The sequence below is a fragment of the Colletotrichum phormii genome, assembly GCF_030913505.1.
Source record: "Colletotrichum phormii strain CBS 102054 chromosome Unknown BDP81scaffold_33, whole genome shotgun sequence".
NCBI lineage: Eukaryota > Fungi > Ascomycota > Sordariomycetes > Glomerellales > Glomerellaceae > Colletotrichum > Colletotrichum phormii.
In genome coordinates, this window is record NW_026851475.1 from 180,302 (window position 1) to 207,013 (window position 26,712).

The 26,712-nt window shown below is 51.7% G+C and overlaps 8 protein-coding genes across 8 annotated transcripts; 5 read left to right on the forward strand and 3 right to left on the reverse strand.

The window, feature by feature from the left end:
- Window positions 1-256: 256 nt before the first annotated feature.
- On the reverse strand, window positions 257-1,973 carry BDP81DRAFT_333639 (family 6 glycosyl hydrolase; the record flags this gene model as incomplete). The annotated part of the gene is made up of 6 exons (XM_060585684.1): window positions 257-636; window positions 688-832; window positions 899-1,056; window positions 1,113-1,360; window positions 1,421-1,831; window positions 1,882-1,973. The coding sequence occupies 6 exons, from the start codon at window positions 1,971-1,973 to the stop codon at window positions 257-259; spliced, it is 1,434 nt and encodes a 477-aa protein (XP_060438746.1).
- A 1,885-nt stretch (window positions 1,974-3,858) lies between these two features.
- Window positions 3,859-5,661, forward strand: BDP81DRAFT_360282 (AP-2 complex subunit MU). The gene is made up of 3 exons (XM_060586393.1): window positions 3,859-4,371; window positions 4,435-5,404; window positions 5,466-5,661. The coding sequence occupies exons 1-3, from the start codon at window positions 4,035-4,037 to the stop codon at window positions 5,470-5,472; spliced, it is 1,314 nt and encodes a 437-aa protein (XP_060438747.1). The 5' UTR covers window positions 3,859-4,034; the 3' UTR covers window positions 5,473-5,661.
- Window positions 5,662-5,840: 179 nt separating this feature from the next.
- On the reverse strand, window positions 5,841-6,959 carry BDP81DRAFT_465812 (uncharacterized protein; the record flags this gene model as incomplete). The annotated part of the gene is made up of 2 exons (XM_060594324.1): window positions 5,841-6,151; window positions 6,188-6,959. 2 exons carry the CDS (start codon window positions 6,957-6,959, stop codon window positions 5,841-5,843), a joined length of 1,083 nt encoding a protein of 360 aa, XP_060438748.1.
- An 889-nt stretch (window positions 6,960-7,848) lies between these two features.
- On the reverse strand, window positions 7,849-10,293 carry BDP81DRAFT_465813 (multicopper oxidase-domain-containing protein; the record flags this gene model as incomplete). The annotated part of the gene is made up of 8 exons (XM_060594325.1): window positions 7,849-7,913; window positions 7,977-8,286; window positions 8,462-8,712; window positions 8,799-9,272; window positions 9,390-9,456; window positions 9,519-9,635; window positions 9,704-10,034; window positions 10,244-10,293. The coding sequence occupies 8 exons, from the start codon at window positions 10,291-10,293 to the stop codon at window positions 7,849-7,851; spliced, it is 1,665 nt and encodes a 554-aa protein (XP_060438749.1).
- A 4,223-nt stretch (window positions 10,294-14,516) lies between these two features.
- On the forward strand, window positions 14,517-15,333 carry BDP81DRAFT_440758 (uncharacterized protein). The gene has a single exon (XM_060591544.1). The coding sequence runs from the start codon at window positions 14,679-14,681 to the stop codon at window positions 15,057-15,059; it is 381 nt and encodes a 126-aa protein (XP_060438750.1). The 5' UTR covers window positions 14,517-14,678; the 3' UTR covers window positions 15,060-15,333.
- Window positions 15,334-16,151: 818 nt separating this feature from the next.
- Window positions 16,152-16,508, forward strand: BDP81DRAFT_333479 (uncharacterized protein; the record flags this gene model as incomplete). The annotated part of the gene is made up of 1 exon (XM_060585671.1): window positions 16,152-16,508. One exon carries the CDS (start codon window positions 16,152-16,154, stop codon window positions 16,506-16,508), a length of 357 nt encoding a protein of 118 aa, XP_060438751.1.
- A 1,488-nt stretch (window positions 16,509-17,996) lies between these two features.
- On the forward strand, window positions 17,997-18,893 carry BDP81DRAFT_385688 (uncharacterized protein; the record flags this gene model as incomplete). The annotated part of the gene is made up of 2 exons (XM_060586988.1): window positions 17,997-18,333; window positions 18,394-18,893. The coding sequence occupies 2 exons, from the start codon at window positions 17,997-17,999 to the stop codon at window positions 18,756-18,758; spliced, it is 702 nt and encodes a 233-aa protein (XP_060438752.1). The 3' UTR covers window positions 18,759-18,893.
- A 532-nt stretch (window positions 18,894-19,425) lies between these two features.
- On the forward strand, window positions 19,426-23,288 carry BDP81DRAFT_399990 (copper-translocating P-type ATPase; the record flags this gene model as incomplete). The annotated part of the gene is made up of 3 exons (XM_060588629.1): window positions 19,426-19,731; window positions 19,789-20,290; window positions 20,347-23,288. 3 exons carry the CDS (start codon window positions 19,426-19,428, stop codon window positions 23,286-23,288), a joined length of 3,750 nt encoding a protein of 1,249 aa, XP_060438753.1.
- Window positions 23,289-26,712: the final 3,424 nt, after the last annotated feature.

Consider the following 26,712-nt stretch of genomic DNA (forward strand, 5'->3'; position numbering starts at 1 on the left):
CCTGGGAACGGGACGGTTCAGAAGAACTGGTCCCGCGTTGGGATGCTTTTTTCTCCCCCCCTTTTTTTCCTTTTGGTAAACATAGTCCTTCCGGGTTAGAGATGAACTATCTGAGCAGCACGGAGCAGGAGAAGCAAGTGGATGCGATAGTTTATATACAACTCGGCTTCAAGGTAGGTAGAATATTTACAGGAAGATAATATGAATGTGACGTCTTCAGCTTTGAGCCATAGCTGCAGAAAAAACTCAACAGCACTTAAAAGGCTGGGTTGGCGTTTACCAGGAGCTGCTCGAAGTAGGCCTGGAACCAAGTTCCGGCCTCAGGGGCGGGCTTCAGAGCGTCCTCCTTGCCGCAGTTGTAGTCGTAGCGGGTGGCGGTAGAGAGGGAAGTACCGTCACTCTCGCCACCAGGCTTCACCCAGACAAAGGCATCAACAAGCGACGAGCCCGTGTTGGTGGATGGACGAAGACCAAAGCCGGTGCCGATGGCATTGCACCAGTCACCCCAGGCCAACTGGCCAGTAGGCTGCTTACCGGAGCGGCCTTGGTCAACGATGAACTGAGCATTCCAGCCCTGAGCGGCGAGAAGAGGCTGCAGGGCCTCGACGTAGTGCTTCTCGTCATAGTTGGAGTTGCCTAGACGGGTCAGGAACACAACCCTTAGACCACTGGACGGGGACTATTTACCTGAAGTATAGGACGGCGGGGAGCTGACGCTCCAGGCGTTGTAGTTGGCCACGTTGGTAACGATTCCACGGAGAGCCTTGGGGCTGCCGGCATCCTTGTATACCTTGGCATACATGTTGGCGGCGGGTCCCAAGTTTGCAGCCCACTGGAGAAGTATGTCAGATCATAGGAACATGTATGGGGCGTGGTGCGTGGTGCGACCAAAACTTACTCCTAACCAACCCGCGTGGCCACCATCAAGGTACATGGCGACATTGGGCAGGTTGAGTTGGGTGACAGCATAGTCGGTGCACTCAAGGTAGGCGGCCTGGGCACCGGAGCACTTGGCAACGTTGAGGTTGGTGACCAAGTTGGCGAGGGAATCGGGTTCTGGATTGGGAAGTTAGGACTCGTCCATATTGATGGGTGTAAGATGAGGTACTGACCGATCACAAGGAGGATGCGAATGTCAGAGTACTTGAGAATCATGGTGCGGATAGCGTCAATGTACTCCTTGTATTTGGCAACACCACCGTCAGCGATAGCGTACTCGCCGTTGGAGGCAGCAGCAGCGCAGTCGCGGTCGGGAAGATCATATACGACGAACTGGCCAGCGTAGTTGCCGCCAGCTGCGTTGGCCTTGCGAATATCGGCCAGCGTAGAGTCAACCAAGGGAATCTTGGCGCGAGTGTCCCTGGATGGTGTCAGCACAAGCAGGATTCCAACAGCGGGGTCTTTGACATATATGGCTTACATCCACATGAAGGTAGGGACCTTGGCAACGGCAGCAGCCGCAGTCTGCAGAGCAGGACTCAGGGACGGGATAGCCAAAGTCGTAATCTCTGAAGCATAGTATGAGTTGGCCCAAAGGTTGACGCCGGCAAAGGGGTTGCCCGTGTAGGTCGCACCGCCGGTGACTGCGGGAGCGCTGGTGGTGGCAGTCCCGGCACTTGTGGTGGTGGTGCCGGCCCCGGCGGTTGTCGAGGCTCGGGAAGTGCTGGCGACCGCAGAAGAGCTGGAGCGGACAGTCGTCGAAGTGGCAGCAGAGCTTGAAGACGAAGCACTGCCGGGCAAGCACTGGCTGTAGTAGGCATTGTTGACGACGCAAGTGCTGCCAGAAGCACAGCACGTAGGGCCGGTGAAGCCCTGGCCACCACATTGTGCCCTAGTCGCCAGTCAGGTTCTCTCCTCGTCTGAACTTCGAGTTCTACTTACCAGACGGCGCCGCAAGATTGCCTCTCCTCGATAGGGACGGCAAAAGCAGCAGTACCCAAGAGGGCCGCGGTGAGGAGAGCGCGAGCAGCCATTATTGCTTCGGTTCTGAGTGATGATAGCTTGACTCTAGAGAGGATGGTGTCTGTGGGCTGCAATTCAGGAACTTGGGATGTTCAATCTGGGAGCTGGCCCTTTTATCATGTTCCCAACCATAGTTGAGGACTCAAGTCTCTTGAACACACCGCTTGGCCTTTCGGAATGGCGGGATGGACGTCTCCTGGGCTTATTCTGGGCTGCCGGCGGGAGAGGAACATTGCCCCATGATTTCGGAGCGAAGGTACGGCATCTTGAGCTTGATTACTCCTTTGAGAAAAGCGTCGAGGAAGTAGAGCGAGCCGAGGGAGCCATCGCTGCCATGGGTCTATGGAGTTATGGAAGAGACATCCGAAGTAAGGGTCTCGAACCATGAAATCGCCTGGTTGACGGCATGCTGAGCATGCCCCTAAAGCTGGGCATGGAGCCATCAATTGTTGGCGGTGCAACAAGCTACGGCCGTCGTCGATATTCAATGGCGTCGAGGAGGAAAGTCCGCCAACCAAGGTGTGGGCAAAGCGCGGGTTGAATGTAACGGAGTGTAAGTCATTTCGGAGGCGACGCTCCATATTAGCCACGAAGGGAAGAGCGCGTTGGTCATGGGGGCGTGATGGATGTGGGGACGGTCGAAGAGGGTGCCATGAGGGGTCGGGAAGCTCTTTGAATCGTTCCGGTCAAGTTGCAATCCAGCAAACTCTCCATTGGAAAGTCGGCTTTGTCGCCCGAGAGAACACTGAGAGGGAATGGCGTGCCTATGCCGTTTAATTTAAAGACGGAGGACTGCATCGCGACCGCGTCACAAAACGTATGTGGAAGACGGAGGTAGCCAGTCTCGAGATGCAAAATTGGCGGATCGAAAGCCGAAGCGAAAGTAGCTTGGCTCAAGGCACAGAGACAGGTACCATCAGCATACTAATCCGTAGATAGACACAAGTGTGTCGAGTGGTAGGAGCCGCAAAGCAAGACGCAAGGGACGACAAGCGAGTTGGAGAAATTGGGGGTTGTGTGGTGGTGAACCGCGTCGTTGGTGGTGCCGTGGTACTCGGGCCTGTCTGGTGTTAATGAGGTTAATGAGTGTCAAGAGTGGAAGCAATCAATACTGATTGCCTACCTAATAACCATCGAAAATCAATCTAGGGTTCCCAGGTCTGTGGGAACGATCCAAATTGACGTTTCGTCGAGTCCTGACCTCCAGCAACCTCATGTTATTGTCGTGGTCGCATCGACGGTGGTTTTTGTAAGGTAGATGGCTTCACCTGAATACATCCATAAGATCGGAAGCCGCTGGAAGCTGCTGAATACAACGGAACTGGCGCAAGGTGGGAATGTCAACCGAAACTCGTGTAGCATCAGCTATGTAGTTGGTGGGTGGTGAGGCGAACGTGTCGAGACAGATTCTTGGTGGTGAGGTGCCAAGGACTCGTGGACCCGACACGCATCTTTCGGACACACAGCCCCGTTCTCAATATCGTACTCTCCGTATCGCAGCCAGAGAATGCAAAGCAGAAATGCGGCTGTGGATTATGACTGTGGCGCCTTGTTGTCGTTCAGGTGTGGTGATGGGTGCTGTTGTTAAGAAGACGACGGGTGCAAAGGTGTCAAGACATGTTGGCACGGTCCAGAGGCACTGTGCTGACATAATCACCATTTCACGTCAAGTGCGGGCACGTGGATAGATTACATAAGCCAGCTCGGGAAGGCACGGCTTACCTAAGGCAGCAAGCATGGACCAGGCAGACCCATACCGCACGGAGCGCCGGTCCACCCTGAGCTTCACCGCCCGGACCCTTTTGGAGCCTGGCAGAATTTCCCGCCGGTCCCGAAACCGTCCCCCTCGACCAAGTCGCAAAGTGGAAGCTCCCCTGACGGCTGACCGAGCCAGTTCCCGCCGCAGTCCCCGCCGTGTCCCGCCTGCGACCCTTTGTCTCGATAATCGCCAACATCCCATTTCGCCAAATCTACTACCGTGAACACCACGCGCCCTTCCGAGTTCCCGTCCGCTAGTCAATTCCCCGTGGTCGCTCCCCTCGCGCGCGCCCTCACCCCCGTGACCCGCCACGATGTTGTCCGGAATCCTCATCTTCAATCAAAAGGGCGAGAACCTCATCTTCCGCGCCTTTCGCAATGATTGCAGGCCCAGACTTGCCGACGTCTTCCGGATTCAAGTGATCTCGAACTCACAAGTCCGGTCCCCCATCTTGACCCTAGGAAGCACCACCTTCAGCCACGTGAAGCATGAGAACATCTACCTTGTTGCTATTACCAAGAGCAATGCGAATGCTGCGCTGGTCTTTGAGTTCCTCTATCGCTTAATTGCGTTGGGACGGGGCTACTTTGGCAAGTTTGATGAGGAGGCTGTCAAGAACAACTTCGTGCTTGTCTATGAGCTGCTCGACGGTATGTTTCTACCAACTCAATGGGGTGTGTTATTGGTGTGCCTTTCTAACGCCTGCTATCTAGAGATCATTGACTTTGGCTACCCTCAAAACACCGAGACCGATACCCTCAAGATGTACATTACCACCGAAGGCGTCAAGACGGAACGAGCTGCCGAAGACTCGGCCAAGATTACAATGCAGGCAACAGGCGCGCTCTCGTGGCGCAAGGCAGATGTTAAGTACAGAAAGAACGAGGCCTTTGTCGACGTGATCGAAGACGTCAACCTCCTCATGTCTGCCACGGGAGCCGTCCTCCGCGCCGACGTCACTGGTCAGATCGTCATGCGCGCCTACCTCTCCGGTACACCAGAGTGCAAGTTCGGCCTCAACGACCGGCTACTTCTCGATAACGACGGGCTCCTGAGTCTACCGAGCGGAAATAGGATGGGAACCAAGGCCACCAAGGCCGCCGCGGGCAGCGTCACCCTCGAAGACTGCCAGTTCCACCAGTGCGTCAAGCTCGGCAAGTTCGACAGCGACCGCATCATCTCCTTCGTCCCGCCCGACGGCGAGTTCGAGCTCATGCGCTACCGCGCCACCGAGAACGTCAACCTCCCCTTCAAGATTCACGCTATCGTCAACGAGGTCGGCCGCACAAAGGTCGAATACAGCATCGGCATCAAAGCAAACTTTGGCGCAAAGCTCTTCGCCACCAACGTCGTCGTCCGCATCCCTACACCGCTCAACACTGCTAAGATCACGGAACGGTGCACCCAGGGCAAGGCCAAATACGAGCCCAGCGAGAACAACATTGTGTGGAAAATTGGGCGGTTTACGGGACAGAGCGAGTTTGTTTTGAGTGCCGAAGCCATCTTGACGAGCATGACCAACCAGCGCGCCTGGTCGCGGCCGCCTCTGAGCCTCAACTTTAGCTTATTGATGTTTACGAGTTCAGGTCTTTTGGTTAGATACCTCAAGGTGTTTGAAAAGAGTAACTACTCGAGCGTCAAGTGGGTGCGGTACATGACGAGGGCGGGTTCCTATGAGATACGGTAAGATTGGCCTCTACCATCCCCTGTCCTGATACCCATTGCTAACATGTCCGTCTCACAGTTTCTAGCGAGGTAATTATACGTGTATGTGTGGTTTTGAGCTTGCGTGGTATATGCATAGTATGGCGTCAAAAGGTATTCCCAGTAGAGAAAAACTGGTGGGCTTCAGCACGTTTTGTCAATGTTTACGGCGGCCACATTGTTGTCAATAAAGTCTCTTCTTCCAGAGATTATAGTAATACAAGGTGTCCCTCCCCAGCTCGCATCCTTCGTTTAGGCGTTCTTCATTTCGATCAAATCCGCTTCTTGTTGCCCCACGTCAGACGATTCGATCCAACTACTTCTTTCACCCAGCCGGAATAAGCGGTCTTCATCATGGCAGTCAGCTTATCTCGCACTTCTCGCGCCAAACAGTCTCACATTCTCACCCGCGTCGCTAGCCCGACCACCGCAGGCTCATGTTCATAACCTCATTGGCGACCTCCGGACGGCCGTCCGGAAAACAATCCATCATCGTGGTGTTGTCCACGCCCTCCAACTCATCGTCTTGCACCAGCAACACCCTGATCCCCTCGAAATCCTGCGTATCCGCGTCTGCCTGCTGGTTCCTAATCATCTCGTCCATCACCCTCGCAAACACGTAGATCGGGTGCTCGTCCGACCAACCCATGCCCTCCAAGTCAAAGACCTCCCGATATGTCTTGCCCACGCCATGGATCACATCCGCTGGCCGCAATCTAGCCGCGTCTATATCTCGACTGTGAAGCTGATCATATAGCCCACCACGAGTCTGGAGCTGAGATCTCGTGATATCCTGCTTCTTGCACCGGGTACATCGGCCGTGGCAATGGTCAACCAAGTACAGTACTCGCAATTTTCGTTGAATGCAACACGCCAAATATGCCACCTCTTCAAACATCACCGCTCCAACCGTCGCCGGCGTCCACGTCTCCGCAATATCCAGTGCGATGAGTCGCGCATCACGCAACGTCTCCGCCATCTCGGCGCTCCACGGCCCTTCGAGCACCTCAGTCAGGTTATTCACCCCCGACGCCTCAAACTCGCCAAACAGAACCCCGTGGCTGAAATCTGTGAGAGCACCGCCGTCTCCGAACCGCAAGAGCAGCACGTCCTCTTCATTGTCGTACTGTATTCTCTGGTTTCGGCCGGGTAGATAGACTGAGTTCATGCTCCGTCCCTTCAACCGCCTCTCTACCGCTGCCGAGGCTTCAGAGCAGACTAGCCGCATCGTCTGTCGTTGTTTGTAGACGGATGGATTGTGCATATGTCTCGCTATCCTCGTCTGCCGCGCAAGTTCTGCCGGCCCGGTTTCGAGGGCATCCAGGAAGACGCACTCTCTATACTTTGTCCATCTGGCATGGTTGTCTTCTGAAATATTGCCGTCTGTCGACTGGAAGACCCGTCTGCTTCGATCAGTGCCCCGCCATGACGGGAAACAGACATCAAAGATGTGTATTGAGGGTCCGGCTGCTGCTTCGTTCCAGACTTTGAGGCGGAGCTCGGCGGGGAGCTCGGCGAACTTTGTGAATGGCATCGTAGGTGATTTTTGAAGGTGCTCGTAAGTCCTAGATGAGGCTTTGACTTCGGGTCGTGATTCTAGCCAGGGTTTATAAAGATGATTTCGCACAAGTCTCATCGAAGTTGATCCCGGGAAATTCGCCGCCAGTAACAGAGCCGGCCAGCCAGACACCCACTCTACAGCGTCCACTGCCAACTCACACATCTCATCCATGGTTACTCTCACCTTGTCTTTGTTGCTCTGAAGTTGCGACGTGGGATGGTGAGACTGGAAAACATAAGTCAAGGCTGTCCCGAACGATGTTCCTTCGAAAAGAACCGCTACCTCGTATATCTGTTCTGGGCGTCAGCGCTTACATGCGTTTTCAAAAGCGCAGACGCAGAACGCCACCATCAGATTTGGCCGTTGCTTCTCGCCCGTTTGATAAGCCACGCGACACCCGTGCCGCTGGGTCGCATACCACACCAGAATACGATGGCAATGTGCCCATTGGCTGGGCTATGTGTGAGCTTGACATTTGATGGAGGGTTGGCTCCACGGCTGCATGGGCCCGTCCGGCCGGAAGAGCTGAAGGGATAATAAGAGATAATAAGAGCAGCATCTACGGTGTTTGCTCCGATGGAACGGATTGACTGGTCTCACTGTCGCAATTTTTCGCCCCTTGTGTTGCGGACATTGGTCACGGATGTCATTTATCGGGAATCATGGACATCAGTCATGTTGCTATCTTTATCGATTTCTTCTCGACAGCTCGCCCTGGCTGACTCTTCAGCGCTCTCATACCGTGATCTCCCACTGGCCCTCCACCTCCCATCACCCCCCCTCGTCATAAATAGACCGTCTTAATCTCGTCGACACACTACCTTACTGAACCTCGTTATCCCATTAGTCTGAATCTCCGACCTTAGACTCCAGAATCGTTCTGGAGGTTGGTGGCATTGGCGCAGGCAGGATAATCCGGCTTATCGTCTGTACCCAAGTTCCCAGGCCAGTAGTTCTTGCAGTCGTAGGCCCAGGTATTCCAGCTAGCACAGAGCTTATGGGCATTATCCAGGGCCATAGAGTTTCCGGGCTGCCAAATAATGTTTGCCTCGGCTTGTCGTTCCATGATTTGCAAAGACAGGCCGGTGGAGGCGTGTTTAGCGATGTGGCAGTGCATCAACCACACGCCAGGATTATCTGATTTGAAGGCGATGACGGCATAGCCGCTCCTGGGGAGGACTACCACGTCCCGACGGGGAGGATTATTCAATTTGTTTTTGTTGGGCTTGAAGTCTTTTATGTCCCATAGCGTATCATCCTCCTGCTGGATGATGGCAAAGTCATGGCCGTGAAGGTGGATCTGAACGAAGTCAGTATCAAGGTTCTAGGCAGGGGCTAGTGCTATCGCTACTCACGGGATGAGGGCCGAACGTTTCGTGATTAGTTTTATCGTTATTGTCGGAGTTGAGAACTAGATAAAACCTACGTGAAGAATCACCAATCAGTAACAGATTCAATCAGAGTGTCCTACGCACAATCAAACTCACCCAGTCATCTGCGGTATAGTTCTCGGGCGCAACCACCCATCCCGTTGGCCACTCATCGCCAACATTGTCGAGGTTCAAGAAGGTAGGATTGCCGCACGTGGTCTGGAAGGGTCGCTCGTTCTTGCTATCCGGCCGTTCGAAAGAGAAAAAGGCCGTCGAGTATGGTCGATTGTGGTTTGCTGCATTGCTCAGGTCTGCGACGTTGAATTGCTCACCAACACGGCCATTTGAGGGTGGCCCTACCGTCCAGGGAACAGTGGGCACAAGTTTATATCTGAGACGACGAGGCTAATGTTCCAAGCCGTGCTAGTAGGATCTGCTGTACTGGAATTGTCGTATCGCAGGATACCAGTCTTCATACAGTTGTTGGCGTCCACCGTGGCGCCGCCTTCCATTGTCTGATTTGTGGTGGTATTTAGTGGCACATGCGTACGAATCCAGAAACTGCGATCTTCCGGTATAGGATTAGCATCGGGGTTCGAGCTGTTGACAACCGGCGTTGCCTCGACGATGATGTGGTATCGCTGGCCGATGGCGATGAGGAGTGAAGTTGCGTTGAATGGCTCGATGGGAACGAAGTCTGCCTCAACAACTGTGGAGTTGTGGTTGTCAATGGAGAAGACGAATGTCGATTGGAAAGCAGTGTTGACAAGGCGCAAGAGATACCGCTTCGCTCTCGTCTTGGGGTTGGGCTCAATGTCATCGAACCAAATTTCATAGCCACGGGGAATCTCTGTGGTGTTCTCAATACCTCCACCGGTGAATCGAGCGATGTTCCCGAAGCCACTCAGTAGTATGTCTTGTGCCGATGGGCTTATTTACAGGTTTTGGAACGCACTATTGTTCGCTGGAATCCATTAATTAGCATCAGCTCGACACAACCGGACAATGCAGACATGGTTTCAGCCCGACTCACCCCAATCATTCATGGAGATTGGCTCGATAGCCTCGTCGTACGGGAAGGATGTTTGTCCGTGGATGGTCTGAAGTACGATCAGCACACGATCCTTGACAAGTCTGGAAACCTAAGTATGTATAGACTTACAATGGGAGCTTGCAGACTATCGGCGTACTGGACCGAGTAGTGGCTGTGGTACCACGAGGACCCGTACTGCGTGGCATTCCACTGGTAAATAAAGGTGGAATTCGGGGCAATAGGGCACTGCGTAATGCCGTGTTGACACCATCCATGTGCATTGCCTGATTCTGTCTAATGCCATGCCAGTGGACGCTGGTTCCGTTGTTGGCGAGAAGATTCGTGACGTGGATCTCGACAGTATCGCCCCAGCAAGCCTCAATGAGAGGCCCAGGCCAAGAGTTGTTGAACATCTTTGCTTCGGTGAAATTCAGACCGTTCGCATTGACGTAGCCATCTGTGACGTCCAGGTGATAAACACGTTTGACACCTTGCGGCACCCTGTATTCGTAATCGGTTGTGATATTGAACTCTTCCCCAGTTTTCGGATTACGAAGCCAACAGCTCCGATCGTCTGCAGTACCACATGACCTGAAGCCTTTATCTCTCATATGACGGTAGTCGCAGACAAACTTATCAATGTTGCTGCCAGGAAGCGTAAAGACGAGATGTTTATGTCCGGCAGTCTCCAGGTCGATGTGAGACCAGCTAAACTTGGCTCCTAGGTATTGTTGGGGTCCATCCCGAAAAAGGGTGAACCAAAAAGCGAATTGGCAACATCGGTTACGATGATCCAGACGTGGCGAAGGCCAACATGGTGGCTAGTTCGTGGTGCAACTCGAAAGCTGGCTTACGAGATAAATGATAGGGACCTGCTCGTCAAGCTCTGGTCCAGGGGAGTCATGAGAAAGGGGATTTGAGCATTTTTGAGCACGATTAGCGTAGGTTTGTTATCATGTCTGGAGGCCTAGTTTCTCGCCTTCATTGTCGTTCGCGGACCATCTAGCCCGCAGTCTCTTGATGGCTGGGGAGGGATACATTCGAGGCCGTGATGACTTTGGACTGGAACGGCGTGGCGCTTCGACACATATTCGCAACCGGACATGGAACGTGAATTGGTAAAAATGCTTACCGCCACGGGATTCCACCAAGTTATCTGAGGGATAAGATTCGGTGATCTTCACTCGAGCCAGAACCTTCCAATACGGCTGAAAGGATTTCCATATTCGATCTTATCACAAAGCGAGGTAGCAAGTGGAAGATCCGTATGAGGGTCATATCTATATACCGTACAAGACGGGTAATCGGCTTGTGGAAAGCGGTATCGTACGGCAGTAACCGACAGCGCCACGTGTGGCGCTGCGACAGATCTTTATTAAGGGCTACCTAACATGATGTATGTAGGTACTCCAGTAATCCGAATTGTATCCGTCGCATACATCTTAAGAAGGGCAAGAAGTGATCTTCAAAGTACCGCTGGGGAATCTCGGAAGGGAAAATACTCGCATGAAGAGATATAAGAGGGATATCAGACCGGAGCCACAGCCCGCGTTTGATGCTGCCAGCCCCGGCCCAGCCCAAGGAACGGGCCGGCAAGCAAGGGACTATCAGTGTGTACTGAGATAACACCAAGTTAACAAGGTTAAGAAGGTTCGAACCGTGGATCACCACTTGCCTAGATGCGGCAAGACAACCACCGGCAACTACGGGTGCGGGTGAGAGGTTGAACGGTCAACTGCCGTCGAGTTCTCGTGGAGCGGCTGAGAATTTTCAGCTCTCCACGATTGTTGTTAGCTGAGTCTCATTAACATGGCTCAGACGAAGTATGCGGGGAGGAACGTGGTGATTGGCGTTTCCTCTGAAAAGTCTGGAATGCAAACGGCTCATGGAGAGCTCCCTTGGCTGACGATCATGCCATTCCATGTTTTCCATGCTGATTTTCGGGAGGGGCATCCAATCATGCACTCTAGACTAAGACGAGTGCGATAGGAGCGGTGAACTGTCTTGCTCACTTCTCTACCATCGAAGGGGAGCTGGCAGTTTCCGTCTCATTGACTGAGACCAAGAGGGGCTTAGATGTCTTAGCACCACTTCAGCTTTCCGTGAATTATCCAGGAGCTTATGGTTACATGAGATAAACAAAACCCTTTGGTTGCTCTGTAGTAGAATCTGGAGACACTTGATGAAGATGGACACACGGTCGATGGTTCTCATGAACGGTGGTGTGCGTTGAAGATCTGACCGACATATTTGCTATTTATCACCAAGTAATCGCAACACTTACGCTTCAAAAGAGAATGTGCCCTTCAGCATGTCATTGTATTACCATTAGGTTATGCGCTTGTCCGGTCAGTCGTACCTGCCTCGCGTAGGTCATGTATCATGCCTTCGATAAGCGCGGACTATGAAGGGCGAGCAATCTGTGTAATAAAAACCAAAACTACATCAGCAAACAGCTAGGATAGAGCTGCTATACCTACTCGGTCGTTTTTGGGCGTTATGAATCGTTAACTGGCGAATCCTTTTACTTTCCGAGCACTTGGCCTCTCAATGGCGGAGCTAAATGTCGTTTACTGAGACATGGACTTTCAGGGCTCCCACTCGTACAACTTTCAATCTTTCAGATCTAGGCCTTCTGTACCACCGCAAAACCTTGCCCCAATTTGATCCAGACACGTCTGTGTGACGGCCTGTGTTGAACTCTCAAGCCCCATCTCGTCCAATTCAAGCTTCAACTGCCCATGAAGCCTAGTAGTCTCCGACTTCTCCGGCCGTAAGCTTTCGTTGAGCTCTGAGGAGCGAAGCTATTGAATATTTCCGTGGTTTTCTCGGCTCCAGCAGTCCTTCTGGTTGATATAGGCGCATCTCAATGGGGAAGGTCTTGCGCTTTCCCCGCTCTGCCGGTAACCGCGGTGCCAATGCTTGACCTTGTGTAGCCGACGGGAAGATACAGCCGCATTTCAGTCTCGGTAGGCGGATGTGCTCTCGAATGATATATCTCCGGCACGAATTCCCAATTTGGAAGAGTGTTCCGACCCGATGTCTAACAATACGCGAAAGGTCAAAGCCCTAGGATAGTAAGACTCGATCAAGACTACTGGTCAGGAATAAGATCATGATACTTCGGTCCATCAAGTGAGATAAGGTTGGCCGGAGGTGTTTGGTATCTCTTTTCAGCCACCCCGTCGCTGAAGAATGGACTTCCGGTTTCTCGGGACCAGGAAAATACGCCAGGAAGCCTCGATACCAGCCATCCGTGGCCTCTACTCTAACTTGCATGACTTGACAGACCTTTATCGCACTTTCTGCTGATCCCCTGCAGTGTCACCATCTAAAACAGCCACAGAAGCAGCTGCGCCTTGCAATGAGTGATCAATTCGACGTGCCTTACAGTAGTCTGACCTTCTGCGTCGGAACTGGACGAACATTGCTATCGGACATTATGGTTTGAGTTTGTAACTTTGGCTAGATCATCTCTTTGGAGTTGCGCCCGCATGATGTTAGCTGCTACATGTCAGGATCCTTGTACGAGCTCTCTTACTTGACTCTTGAATATCGGAACCGTTGGTGGTCACCAATAGCAGCGCGAAAATCACGCAAGAATATTCTAACAGAGTCTGATGTCCGTTATCTATGGTGCAATCCCGTGACTGGAAGACACAGCTGCCGTGAATTTCGGGCTGAAGACTGTAGACTAAGTCATGTGTGACCTAATTAACCGCGCCAAACGCCGGTGATGCATGGGAGTCAGTCGATAGTAACTCGACTCCTGCTAATGAACATCCAAATCTCGATCCCGAATCCAAATCGAAGATTGAATCACATCTTGCAGCTGTCGATGAGGCAGGGCCAAAGGGAATAATCGGATACAGGCTGTGAGCCCTCTACTCTGTACATCATGTTATCTCATTGTGCTTACCCCTCTTTCCTCCTCGAACAAGCCGACGTGATTGCGAATACCTAAGATGCATTGAGTCGTCAATCTCTTACACTGGCATTGCCAGGGGAGACTTGACGTTTTCTCATCATTGGCAGTAAGCAGTCCTTCGTGGAACTGAAGCGTGAGGCCCGGGAGCACACGAAAATGCTGTACATCCACTCTGTGACAAGGCAACTCTGGGGTACATGGTGCTGTCCCATCTCAGCTTCGAGAAAGTTGCAGTTCAGATTTTAGGGGGTTTCCAGAACGCCTTCGAACATCACGATGATAGACAAATATCATCGCTAGTACAGCCAGCCTTAGAGATCGGGACCAGTAGCCCGGAAATGAGATTGGCAACTCGTGGGAGCTAGGGTGAACAGCGCCTTTGTGGCTGATTGCCATGCCCATCTCATGTGGCCTCCATATGGGCGACGAAAAGGCAATCTTTCCGAAGTTGTGCATTGTTACAAAAGTGTGTCTCTGTGTCTCATTTCACTTGATATCATTGGAACTTCACATTGAAGAGAACCCTGGTTGCAAGACCGGTAAGCATGCGCAAGCCACGTGCTTCGCCATTCTCCGGAGGGACAGTCAGAAATGCGACCCATGGGTTTGACAATGGCGGCCAATTATTGAAGCCTGAAAGAGGAATCGTGCCATTCCCTCAGGGTCCATGAGGCAAACATCTGAGAGATGAGGTGGTTAGGTCCCAACAGCGTGGTAACGACCAGCTGGGGCTTTGGGATGGGCCAGATTCCCAATCCTTGAATCCAGCGAGAAGCAGCTGTGAAGTGCGGCAGGGAACCTGTGAAGAGTCAAATGATATCGTGTATAAGAGCGTTCATATCTGCACTCAGAGGTGTCAGAAATAGTCGGCAGCAACAGCATCAAAAATCACAGAGTACCGTCCCAATCAAGATCAAACCGCTTCCTTGAGTCACCTGGCTTTCACTTGATAACTCATTATCATCTCATCTGGCAGATGCAGGCCACTTATGAGAACCAGTTTTATCGGAATTCTGTTCAGAAATTGACCTAAACCAACACTCAGCTCCATCGAACTCAATATACCTAGTTCGCCTGGAGTCCGCAATATCTCGATCCGTCTCTTGGCTCCCACTGCTTACACAAAACATCTATCCGGAGCTCGCATCTTTGTGTCACGTCATATTTCGATCAACCACGGAATTTCCTGTCCTTGAGATCGGTCTCCGCATCTTGTCTAGGACTTCTTTTCGTTCCTGGTCTCGACATTTTCGATACACCATTACCTCTGAATACCTAAACGGGGAAAAACATACGGCATCAGCCCTTGTGGAAACCAAACCTACCTCAGCATCTCTCAACTCAGCTCAAGGACTTCGACCATGTGCACTTGGTCTTACCTTCACCATCATCACGTTCAACCGTGCCCTCGGCCGATTGACAATGTCTTCCATTGGGAATTCTGCATAGATGCTGGAAGAGATTCAGATGGCAGCTTCCAGACTCCCTGCGATAGGGTCACTTCCAATGCTGTCCAGAACGTTGATTTTGATAATCCTTGCGCAACCGGAGGTTGTCTTATTTCTCCAGATTGTAGCGCCGGCAGCTGCCGTTTGCAAGAGTTGAATGGCTATTGGATCTGCTGTCAATGCAGCAGAGGCAGCAACACACTCCGCTGGTGTCGACACAAAATGAAGAAGAGTCCGGACACTTTCTGCTACCACCGAGTCTGCAGGAATTGCACGGCGGACACTAACACCTGAGTCCTAACGACGGCACCAGAGCAAGACAAGTTGAAGGGCTTCGCAGAGCCAGCTCTATTGATAGGCGACGACGTGGAGACGGGAAAGAATACACGAGGAGTTTGCAAAAGTGATTTGGAATCTTTCAACAGACCGACGATTTGTTATTCCAGAAGTGGCGCCATATCTCACTCGATGCTCGTTCACCAGCCGCCACATCCAAGTTCTCGGCTCTTCATGGGCCGTGGAAAAATGGATATCAGAGTCTAGGCTTTTAGGCCCTAGTCCAGCAGCTGATTTCGGGTCGTACATGGATCGGGATGAAGACCAGTCAAATTGGAGATGACCTTGGGCAGGGGGTGTGTTCATCGGCCGAGAGCGCCTCCTGGCGATCAACTTGCTTCCTGGCTGATCACCACGAGCCCAACTCCACGCACGAGGCTCAGTGATGGAGACGAAGAGGCATGGGAGCCTTTGCAACACATGAAGCAATATAGACCAATCGAGATGCTATCTTTTCAACTGCGTGTTTCACACAGATGGTTCGCACGTTTGCCTGACTGAAGTGCCTTTTGCGATTTCTTTCTCACGGAAAGTAGGTACGGATCCAGCTCCGTGATTCAATGCGTCCGAAGTCGGTCCCTGATACATATCAGAGACCTGGCTGCCACGTTTTTCTTTCAATAACCCTTCAAACTATTTGATCTTGGATGCATCTTGCGAGTCATTTGCTCGCCTCTCGCTAACAGGCCGCCAAAGCCTTCGCTTGAGACCCGATGCAGTGGTTACTGATCGTCAGGGGAAGGGGAAGAAATCGTGGCCGCCTCAATATGCTTACCGACAGGTCGGAGCAGATCGCCGAACCTTCCTGTTTCTGTTGATCTCTATCCAAAAACTCTGAGTATATAGTTTATGATAGAATCCCCAGAATGGTCGATTAGTCTTCCAGGAAGCAGAGGTATCATCTGATCATCAAGCATCACATCATCTCTGAGCTTCCAAACCCTCAGCTTCATTCTTCAAGTCTAGCTCCTCCATCTTTCTAGATTTCCATCTGCGAGATCCTGAAATCAACAAACACTAGTACATACGAAAACCTCGAGGCAAGACAGCATGTGCCATACGATAGCTTTCAAGTTACCCTGTGAGCATATTCAGACTCAAATCGAATACTGCTCAAAAGCAACTGCATCCTCGAAAAGAGATCCCTCCAAGCGCAAGACTTGCAAAGATGTCACTCAGCAAAACATTCCGTATCCTCCCCCTCCAGGATATGACCAGCGAGCCTTGCCAAAGTGCCCTTTGGCAAACTGCCCATTCGAAAGCCGCAATCGATGCTGGAACTGCTGCTGGTGCGGCAAGGGTTGGAATGATGGAGGCAGGTGCAGTTGCATCATGATCATTGACGGAAACGAGTACCGCTGCGAGCATATTTGCTGCTCGACGTGTACTGCCGCTATGGATGGTTGAACCTTCCCAAGGAGATCGTGTAATAATGGATTAGGTGGCATGTGGCAATAAACGTCTTTTTATTTGAGGGGGCGCGAGAGAAGAAGGACGAAGAGTCTGCATTAGTTCATCATGTGGCTGGATGCCAGGACAACATATCTTTGGACGATCTCAAACCCAGGGGGAATAATGAATCAATGGAGGATGCCGGGACAGACATGTTGGGTTCCACTTGTTTTCTCTTTAACAATGCTGTAGTGATCAAGTTATCCAACAATACCTCATAATGACAGTCATCGCCATCGCCGGTGGCGATGGGTGCTTGCAGGAGAATCTCAGACCTTGGATTGTCTCACACATTGTGCGATCTATCTTAATCTTCCCAACTCATTGAAATCTCATCACAATAAGTTGCTGTGCCGCGTTCCTGCATGGTTTTCTTCAGATCATGTACTTGTTATTACCTTACTTGAACATGATCTCGAGATCGTGATCGGATAGATTCAACAGGGGTCACCTTAAGCAGCTACCCAACTTAACCCTAGATCCTGCACTCTTGCATTCCGATCCAGCCCTCCACCCCTCGTACATTGAACTCACGCCACTTTTCTTCCGGCCACTCAGATTCCCAAGCAGCCGATTGGCGAGGCTAGGTATCGGGGCTATTATCAGCCCCGAAAAAGGATCGTGATTATTGTGAAACCATCCTTTAGACCAATACAAGATAGTCATTAGTCAAAACTCCTAGCGAGATCTTACGGACCCAGGCACCGGGAGGGCGGGCTTTTCATCCGCTGCTCAAACCACTCGTGGAGGAATTCATTTCCATAGATCCGATGTAAGCCGCGTAACACACATGATGGCCGAGATCGTCGTGTTGCAATAATAGGTGGATCGCTGTAACACAAAGCTGCAATTATCCGTCGGGGACTTCACCCAGATTTGAATAGGGCGTGTTGGAAGACTTTTGGCCGCATAAACTCGATCTTTCATTGGCTGCCTGACTTATGTTTCCGCACCCTCAAGTTGGATGCAACACACCAACCAACCATTCAATATGCAGCCCGAGACATTGGGTTCTTAGGAACAGTCAGTTGGGGCCATGTTTTACCCAGGGTACCACGACCCTTACTGTCGGTGAGCGAGAGATGATGACAGATGAGATGTGAAGTGAGGGTCGTGTTCGAGATGGTTGGCAAGAAGTGAACGTGTGTCAGTAGATATGAGAAAAGAAACCAAGGGAGGCGTTCATCGGCAATTTGGACGGAATAGTGATCATGGAAATACTGTGATCTTGTACAGACCTTGTCATGTGCAAGGAAAGGTGACCAAAAAAGCCGAAAAATGAAGTATATAAGATGCAACAAGCTGCTTGGGTTGACTTATTCCAGTAAAACTCACCGCCATAAGTCGTTCGTTTTCCACTCCAAATATTTCATAATCGTGCGTGCGTGCTTGCGCCGTCAAGTGTCAACAAATTTGCACATCACTTCATCGCCATCTTTCACCATGTGTCACGGTCACCCTCGTTTGCACCCTTGCTCGCATACTTCGATCAACTGGCACTACTGCCCTTCGGCCCTGATCGATCTTGAAACAGGTGTAGAGACTCCATGCTCACATCTGAGCTATGCAACCGCCCAGCCCAGCAATGCCGACTGTCCTCTGATCAACTGCCAATTCAAGGCGATGGGTGGCACCTGGACCTGCTGCCAGTGCAATCAAGGTCCCAATACCCAAGGCTGGTGCACAATGCCAAAAGCCACTTCGGGTTATGGCATCGCCGTCCCCGTCGATGAGTCCAAGACTTGCGATCATGGATGTTGTGCGGAATGTGCACGTTACCGTGGGTTTAATCATCCTCCAACTTGTACTTTTTGCGCAGAAAACTAACCGATTGGCGTAGTCCCAACACGAACAACTACCCCAGGTATGACGTTCAGTGAGCTTCGTCAGGGGACTGCCAGCCGCAAATTTGGCTACGGCTCTTCTAGCCGTTCTCATCGCCGAGGTTCGGCCCTATCCAAGATCAATGGATTTCCCCCTGTAGACGAGAACGAAGAGGCTATTTCACCATCCACATCAGGCTCATCTTCAAGAAGCAACAACTCGTACAAATCATCTGCCCCCAGTAACACGTCTTATGGATCTTTAACTTCAGCAAGCCGGGGCGCGGCTTACAGGGTTGAGCTGGAGTACAGCTCTAAGCGCCATAAGTCATCCTCTGGAAAGTCAAGCAAGAAGAGCCAAAAGTCTGTGAGGGCCCACTAGTCTGGCGGGGATGAGATCATGAGTTGAATGAGTAGCTTTGAGGAAACTGCCTTGACTTGCAAAGGGAAAACAAATTGTTGATTATCGCGTGTGGGGGTTCTCTCTTGGGTTGAAGAGCTTAATGCCATCCTAATCTTGTATATTGTTAACTTGTTCACGATGGCAATGTTGGGAAAGATGACTGCTCATGTCTTCGCCATCAGCAGAAGTCGGTTCAAGCTACCTTGTGTTGAAGTTGTCCGCAGCGACAGAGGAGGAAACAAGGCGTCATTTTCCACTTCCGAGAATGCAGACACCAAATTCTTTTGTGCATCAAATTGGATCTGAAGTCAACTGATTCCTTCCATAAAACCTACTTGCCATAGCTTGCATCGAATTTTGAGATGAGGGGAGAGTTGGGAGCCCCAATCCCTTAGATGCACCGCCACCTCACTTGTGGCTGCCATGATCCCGGAGCGAAAATTACCTAAGCAGGCCGGACGGGGATCTGAGTTGATCCACCTCTCCGGGCACGTGCCTCCGAGACCGGACCCGCAGTTCCTACGGAATCTCCCGTTAGGTCCCGCGGGCGTGTCATCTCATCTACGCGTCCCATCAAACGCTGCATTCACAACCACAATTTGAGAGCAACGAGGAGAATCGCACTATCACTTTGAAGAACTCTCCAATGGCTTGCGGATCGGGCTGCTGCGGTCCTGCCCGGGATCAAGCTGTCGCTCAGGACGCCCCGCCTCCAAGCGCCCTGCTCCCAAGTGTATCGGGTGGCGGCGTCCCTGATATCGTTGACACCTGCTGCGAAAGCGAAGAGAGCGATTTGAATGTCGTATCCGATACTAAGGTGGCCGGATGCCATGATACCGATCATGGAAGAGATCAAGCCTCTGGAAACGCGGCTCTCCAGCAATGCTGCGCCGCGTCTAACATCGGCAACACCGATTCGGCACAAGCTGAAGACGATTGTTGCGCTCCGAAGGTGTGCGCTCCAAAGGTTGAGGTAGACATCTGTGTGGACGCTTGCTGAAAGTCTCAGAACGATCAAGCTACTGTACGCAGCGCTCAAGACAACAGCATCGCCGAATCTGCCAATGACTTCTCAGAGAAACTTCCTGGCGTTGATCGCCAATCTGAACGCGACGTCTTCGCCTCCAAGTCTATTGCGGCCTCTGCCAATGCTCCCGAGCCCAATCAGGACTGCTGTGTCCCGGAACCCAAGGACTGCTCGTCAGGATGCTGTGGCTCGGCGAAGGAAGAAAGACCGGTCAACAGTCCTAAGACCACGCCAATTGAGACAATTGCGGGCAAGGCAGTCATTATGAAGCAATCCGGTGGTGATGAAGCTCCAAAGATCTGCTCAGAAAATGGCATCAAGAGATCCTGCTCATCTGGTTTTGTACCTGACATTCGCGGAGAGAAAGCACCTAGCTGTTGCGAGGGCAAGACTTCACCCTGCTGCGACTCTACTTGCATCGATCGCCTCGCTTTGCGGGAATGCACCAACGGAATGTCGCCAACTCCATACCAATTGCGCAAAGGTGCTTTTCTCTCCAACGAGGTTGTTGTTCCTAATTGCTAACATGATCCGCCCCAGGCTCCACTGACAATAATTGCACCGGCGGTCGAGACGGCAAGGCATGCCGAGGTCACTCTCGAAGCGTTCGTGAGATCTATCAGTCAAAGCTTGATGCCTTGGGCTGTATCTGTCGTGCTCTTCTAGCTCTCGGCCAGGAATCTTGCTGCGCTCCCCGTGAGCGCTCCTCCATCGAAAGGAAGCAGTCTCCAAAGAAGTCCGCATCTATTCATCGCGTCTCAGTTGATTCTTGCTGCGCTTCCGGGATGGGCAAACTCGCTTCTAGTCCGGCGGCAAGAAAGTGCAGCAAAAAGCTTGCTCGTCCTTCAAGCCCCGGTATCAAATCGAATGCATGCGAGGATGGTTGCTGCTCGAAACCCAGGCCTCTGAGAAAAACTTTGAGCAATGCTGGATCATGCGCTGACTCTTGTTGCGACGAGTCATCACCAGGACCTGTCAACCCACCGTTGTCGCAAGAGTCCAAGAATGTCAACGAAGATGTCGAACAGGGCCTGGTTGGGAAGGAACACGTCGTTCTGAGCATTTCTGGTATGACCTGCACTGGATGCGAAACCAAGCTCAGGCGAACTCTGGCCACAGTGGAGGCAGTCAAAAACCTCAAGACCAGCTTGGTATTGGCGAGAGCCGAATTTGACTTGAACATCGGCGCTGGCTCGGTGGACGAAGTCATCAAGCATCTCGAACGAACCACTGAGTTCAAATGCGAAAAGATGACTACACAGGGTGCTGCCAGTGTTGACATCCTCTGCCCTTGCGATCCCCAGGACTTCATCAATCAGCCATGGCCCAATGGAGTCACATACATACGCGTTGTGGACAAGGCTAGTGTCCGTGTAGAATTTGATGCGAAGGTCGTTGGAGCCCGCGATCTGGTTGAAGCGGGCTGGGAAACGCCTCTTACTCTGGCGCCACTTCGAGCAGACCCTTCGTTGGAGGCTGGAAGTAAGCACATTCGCAACATGGGATTCATCACATTGATTTCAATTATCCTGACTATTCCCGTTCTCATTATGGCCTGGGCACCCCTTCCAAAGAGAGAAATTGCTTATGGCTCGGCATCTCTGGCCTTGGCGACGATTGTACAAGTTGCAATTGCCGGGCCCTTCTATCCAAAAGCTTTGAAGAGTCTAATCTTTTCGAGAGTCATCGAGATGGACTTGCTGATTGTACTCAGCACAAGTGCCGCGTACATCTTCTCCGTTGTCTCATTTGGGTTTCTTGTCTCTCACAAACCCCTTTCGACTGACGAATTCTTCGAAACAAGCACCCTTCTTGTAACTCTCATCATGGTTGGTCGATATGTGAGCGCTTTAGCGCGACAAAAAGCCATCGAATCCATCTCGATACGATCTCTCCAGATATCGTCAGCTTTGATTATCAACGCAGCTGGCGAAGACATGGAGATCGACGCCCGCCTTCTTCAGTACGGAGACATCTTCAAAGTTGTCCCAGACTCCAGAATCCCTACCGATGGAACAGTCATCTCAGGATTCTCGGAAATTGACGAGTCAATGATGACCGGAGAATCAGGAAGCGTTGAAAAGACTACCGGATCATTCGTCATTGCGGGCACAATCAATGGCTTTGGGGCTCTTACCATTCGTCTAACTAGGCTTCCTAGCAACAATACCATCAGCAATATCGCCGGGATGGTCGACGAGGCCAAGCTTTCTAAGCCAAAAATCCAGGACATTGCTGACAGAGTCGCATCGTACTTTGTGCCGGTAGTTGTGGCCATCACAATCATCACTTTTTCAATCTGGATCGCCGTTGGCATCACTGTACGCAAGCAGACTGGGTCTGAAGCAACTATCGAGGCAGTCACATACGCCATCACCGTCCTTATTGTATCTTGCCCATGTGCTATAGGCCTCGCGGTACCTATAGTCATTCTAATTGCGAGCGGTGTAGCCGCCGAAAAGGGTGTTGTCTTCAAATCCGCTGACAGCATTGAGCTTGCCTACAAGACTTCGCACGTTGTCTTTGACAAAACTGGAACTCTTACAACTGGAAAACTAAGAGTTGCGCATGAGGCATACTTTACCAAAGATCAAGCGACTACGAGATCGTTGCTTCTCGGACTCGTCGGTAATATCAAACACCCAGTCTCTGCTGCTGTTTTCACTCATCTCAAGGCAAACGATGATGCACCTACAGCCGTTATGGATCTGAAAACCTTGACGGGCAAGGGTATGGAGGCGAAACTTGACGGAGCCACTCTGAGAGCTGGCAACTCGCGTTGGCTTGGTCTCTCAAATGATCCTAGAGTCCAACCAGTCCTATCCCAGAGCTATACAGCCTTCTGCTTCAGTATTGATGATTATTTAGTTGCTGTCTTTGGCCTTGAAGACTCTATCCGCACAGATGCTCATGAGACCATTTCAACTCTACAGGCTTCCGGAATCTCTGTTCACATCCTCTCCGGGGATGATGATGGTGCCGTTCGAACAACAGCTTCACGATTGGGTATCCCTGATCTCAATGTTCGTTCCCGATGCACCCCTGGAGACAAGCAAGAGTACATCCGGAACCTCCTGTCTCAACCTTTTTCGAACAGCCCTGGATCCAGACCGAATAATCCGAAACAGCCTGTCATCATCTTTTGTGGCGATGGCACTAACGACGCAGTTGCACTGGCCCAGGCCACCATTGGCGTGCACATGGGCGAGGGAACCGACGTCGCAAAGTCCGCCGCGGACGTCGTTCTCATGCGTCCGAGTCTTGCGGGGATTCTCACCATCATTGCCATTAGCAAGAAGGCTATTCACAGGATCACCTTCAACTTTGGCTGGAGCTTTGTGTACAACTTGTTTGCCATTCTCCTTGGAGCTGGCGCGTTTGTCAACGCCAGAATTCCGCCCGAGTTTGCAGGGTTGGGTGAACTGGTCAGTGTTCTTCCAGTCGTCGCCGCCGCAGTACTTTTGCGATGGACCGCGATCTAGCCGTCTATCGTTACATGTCAGACCGAGGTGGGCGATACGTTCCGGAGAGGGCGTGTGATGCTTCTGGGCGGGCGCTTGAGGATGTGCGTCGGGGCATATTCAACATATGCCACAAGGATACTTGTCTCTTATTGCTTTTGTATGATTGGAATTCTTTTTTCATTGGCTCGTGGTTGCTTGGTATTGCGAAGTGTTGCGACTCCTGGTTCGAGGATCGAGTTAATTGCTCTCTTTCGCATTCGTCTGCAAGCACGCGTGTATCGTACCCTTCTCCGCGGCCCTCTAGCCAAGGAGTCTTAGAAGCACGGCTCCGTGTGCCCCATCGCAGCCTCAGCTCTCAGATCTCACTTTCAACAGAAATGATCCATCTGTAAGCTAGGTACACAACCATTGTGGACCGGGGGGTACCATATCCGTTCTCGTTAGATCTTTCGCAATTCGATTTACAGGGACTGTCAGGGTGCAACGTTGACAGTATCTCACTCTTCCTGCCTTACCTGTCGCTGTGAAAAATGGGCAGCGAGACACTTCTCCACCCTCGATGTGAGATTCGGTAGAAACAACTGTATGCAGGGTGTACCCAGGTGACTGGAATGCCTAGGAGGGGATGAAAAGCCACATGTCAACTTTGCGAACATCAAGTTTCCACCGCCAAATTCGAGGTCTCTGCTCCTTGACGCCTTCGTGCCCGAGGCTGTCCAACGCTTTGAGATTGTACCCAGTTCATGATTATTCGGGCGAATCAGAGATTCAGGGCGTTATAGTTGACCAGACGTTTGTATGAGGTAGCTCTGATGGCAGAGTAAGTACTCAGAGATTCTAGATCCAATCAGTACTATATAGTCACTATGCTCCAGCCAACGAGATCTTCACAGTGACCTCTGACTTAGACGCTAGATTGGTTTAGATGTGCATTTGGGAGGGGTGAGAGAGTCCAGTCAGGGGGCATACCATGGCCAAGGCCTCTAGAACCACCATGCTGCAGGCAGATCGAGGCGTGCTACCTTCTGTCTGCCCTGTCAACCAGTCACTTTACTGGCATTGAATGCACCACCTCACCGGTGTGGGGGCACCCGGTCAGCTGCAAAAAGAAACGATGACATGGGGGCGGGGCCGCGGGGACATTGCCGTGACATGGGACGGTGAGACGGACCAGTCGTCGGCAGACCCTTGGATATTTCCAGCTGAATATCTGTATGTACACAACATCTTTATCTCTTCACTTCAGATGGACGATCTTGTCCTCTCTTACCGATGCCAGCGCGTTGGGTCCAACTTTACGCCTTCGCGTGGATCGAGCGTACGTCTTCCACGTGTGAAGGCGGGAGTTCAGTCAAGCCCTTCGATCCAGAGTGACGAGCATCCGAACGCTTGCAGCTCTCGGCATCTTGGATAGATGCTGCACGGTACCTCCGTACATTAGAGGAATGAGCTGCGAGTATAGCTGTCCTCGATACTGAGTCATGGGAGAGGCGCGCTGCCGGGGAACGTTCCGGATGGATTTTCAGCTATCCATGATTTCATTTCTATTTGTACAGTGGCACAATCAGGATTAAGGTCAGAGGAAGCCGCCCTCTTGCTTTTTCTGCCCACCCATGCCCCGCGTCACGGGCCGTGGCAACTTGGAGCATGCAGTCCAGAAACACCGTCCATGCCAAGAAGAATAGAGAAGAGTGTGATGCGCCCTCTGCGTGTCTATTGGCCTTAGACGGATCTCCGACAGTATGCGTGCAGAACTCCCAATCAGAGTGAATTCAGAAGGGTAGGTTGCGCTGCGGCTTCAGGCCGGGCGTCAGTGAAGTTACGGCCGTTTCTCTGCGCTCGCGTTGTCTATTGTCTCGTTCGCGTAATAATTCCAAACCAGGTTGGCATTATAATCCGGGGAGCTGGACTCACCTCCGGTGAGATTGTGTTTGATCAATCCGGCATAATTCCGGGGCTAATTGTATTCGGCCGAGAAGGCCACAAGCATGGGATCTGGCTTCGGGAGTTGAGAGCACAGAATGGTCTTGGTAATCCAAATCTACGGGAGCAACTTGATGACAGTCAACTTGTCGATGAGATTCAAATACCTGAGCCTTCCAGCAGACAGGAGAGCCTCGTCCTGCATCTCGCCCGCAAGACCACCAGTTGTAATGGTGCTACAACACGGAAAGTCCGGAAACCATCATGCATGATGCAATCTTGGCATCTCGGACTCAGGGTGGAGGAAACATCACAGCAGATTAAAAGAGAGCAATGATGCTAGCATAGCTGCTCACATCCTACATCAAGGGCACCGCCGAAGGCACAAATCTGATAGGGCTGTGCATAGGGATACAAATTCGACAAGATGTCCTTCGAATGAGATTGATAGATGCAGAAACTACCCAGCCATTATGCCAGGCTGTGTTTGGCGGGTGCTCCTTTGGCGGCAGGCTACTAGACTCAACATGGAAAAATCGCGGCGGGGTGCGAAATAAGCAACAACCATGTACCACCAGATGTGCCACCAGGGCCGCCCCGAGCCTTCGTGCCTCGCCCCGGCCCTTAGTTAGCCTCTCTTCTTAGTGTAGTTCCATCACCTTGACAGTGGACACGTGTGACAATGATATTGGCAGGCTGGCAAAGGAGAAAACAGACCCATCCCTTATGCGGACGTGAGGTCCTACACAGTGTTTTCTCCCACAGTGTCTATTCGTCACCAAGTCTCGGGGAGAAAAAGAAAGCAAGGGCCCGAGAGGGGGAAACAGAAAAAAAGAAGGCTGGCACCCCTGGCATCTGTCTCATTAATGCTCTCAGGTTCGTATCCGTACACCCCACCGCTAAACAAGCCAACAATCTACAAAGCTGCCTCAAGGATTGGCATATTCTCCCACGTTCACGGGTAGAAAGCATCAAATCTGCAATGAGTGATGTGCTGTTTCAGTCCCTTCAGCTAAATACCAGTGGCGCGGTGACGGCAGGGCGCTGACACACAACCACATCTCCACCACTCAAGCCGATAATAGCTGTCTTTCAGTCACTTCTCAGCTCCCTTGCTTAAGGAGGCCTCGTCATTCAACCAGCATCTGCATGCAAAGATCTTGGTAAGTCTCCGTGGTACCAATCGCGCTGCAGCTGTTTGAGAAATTGAGACTTGGCCGTACGATGCCAAGATCGCCCTCACATTCATTCCTCTCCCCGTGAGTCTAGCTTGTCGTGCATACCATCCAGTCATGACAACGACAAGATGAGAAGATAACTAAAAGAGGGGTTTGTTCAGATAGCGGCGGCCGACTGTACTCAGTGCATCGGAGAGCAAATTACATGTACCGTCAGCGCACAATATAGCACCTGCGACAGCCACCGTGGAAGGAAGTTGGATTTTGATATGTGACACAATTGGCCCGAACTTCTCCAGGCTTTACCTGCAGTAGCTTCGTTCCCACGAGAAAATAAGCAT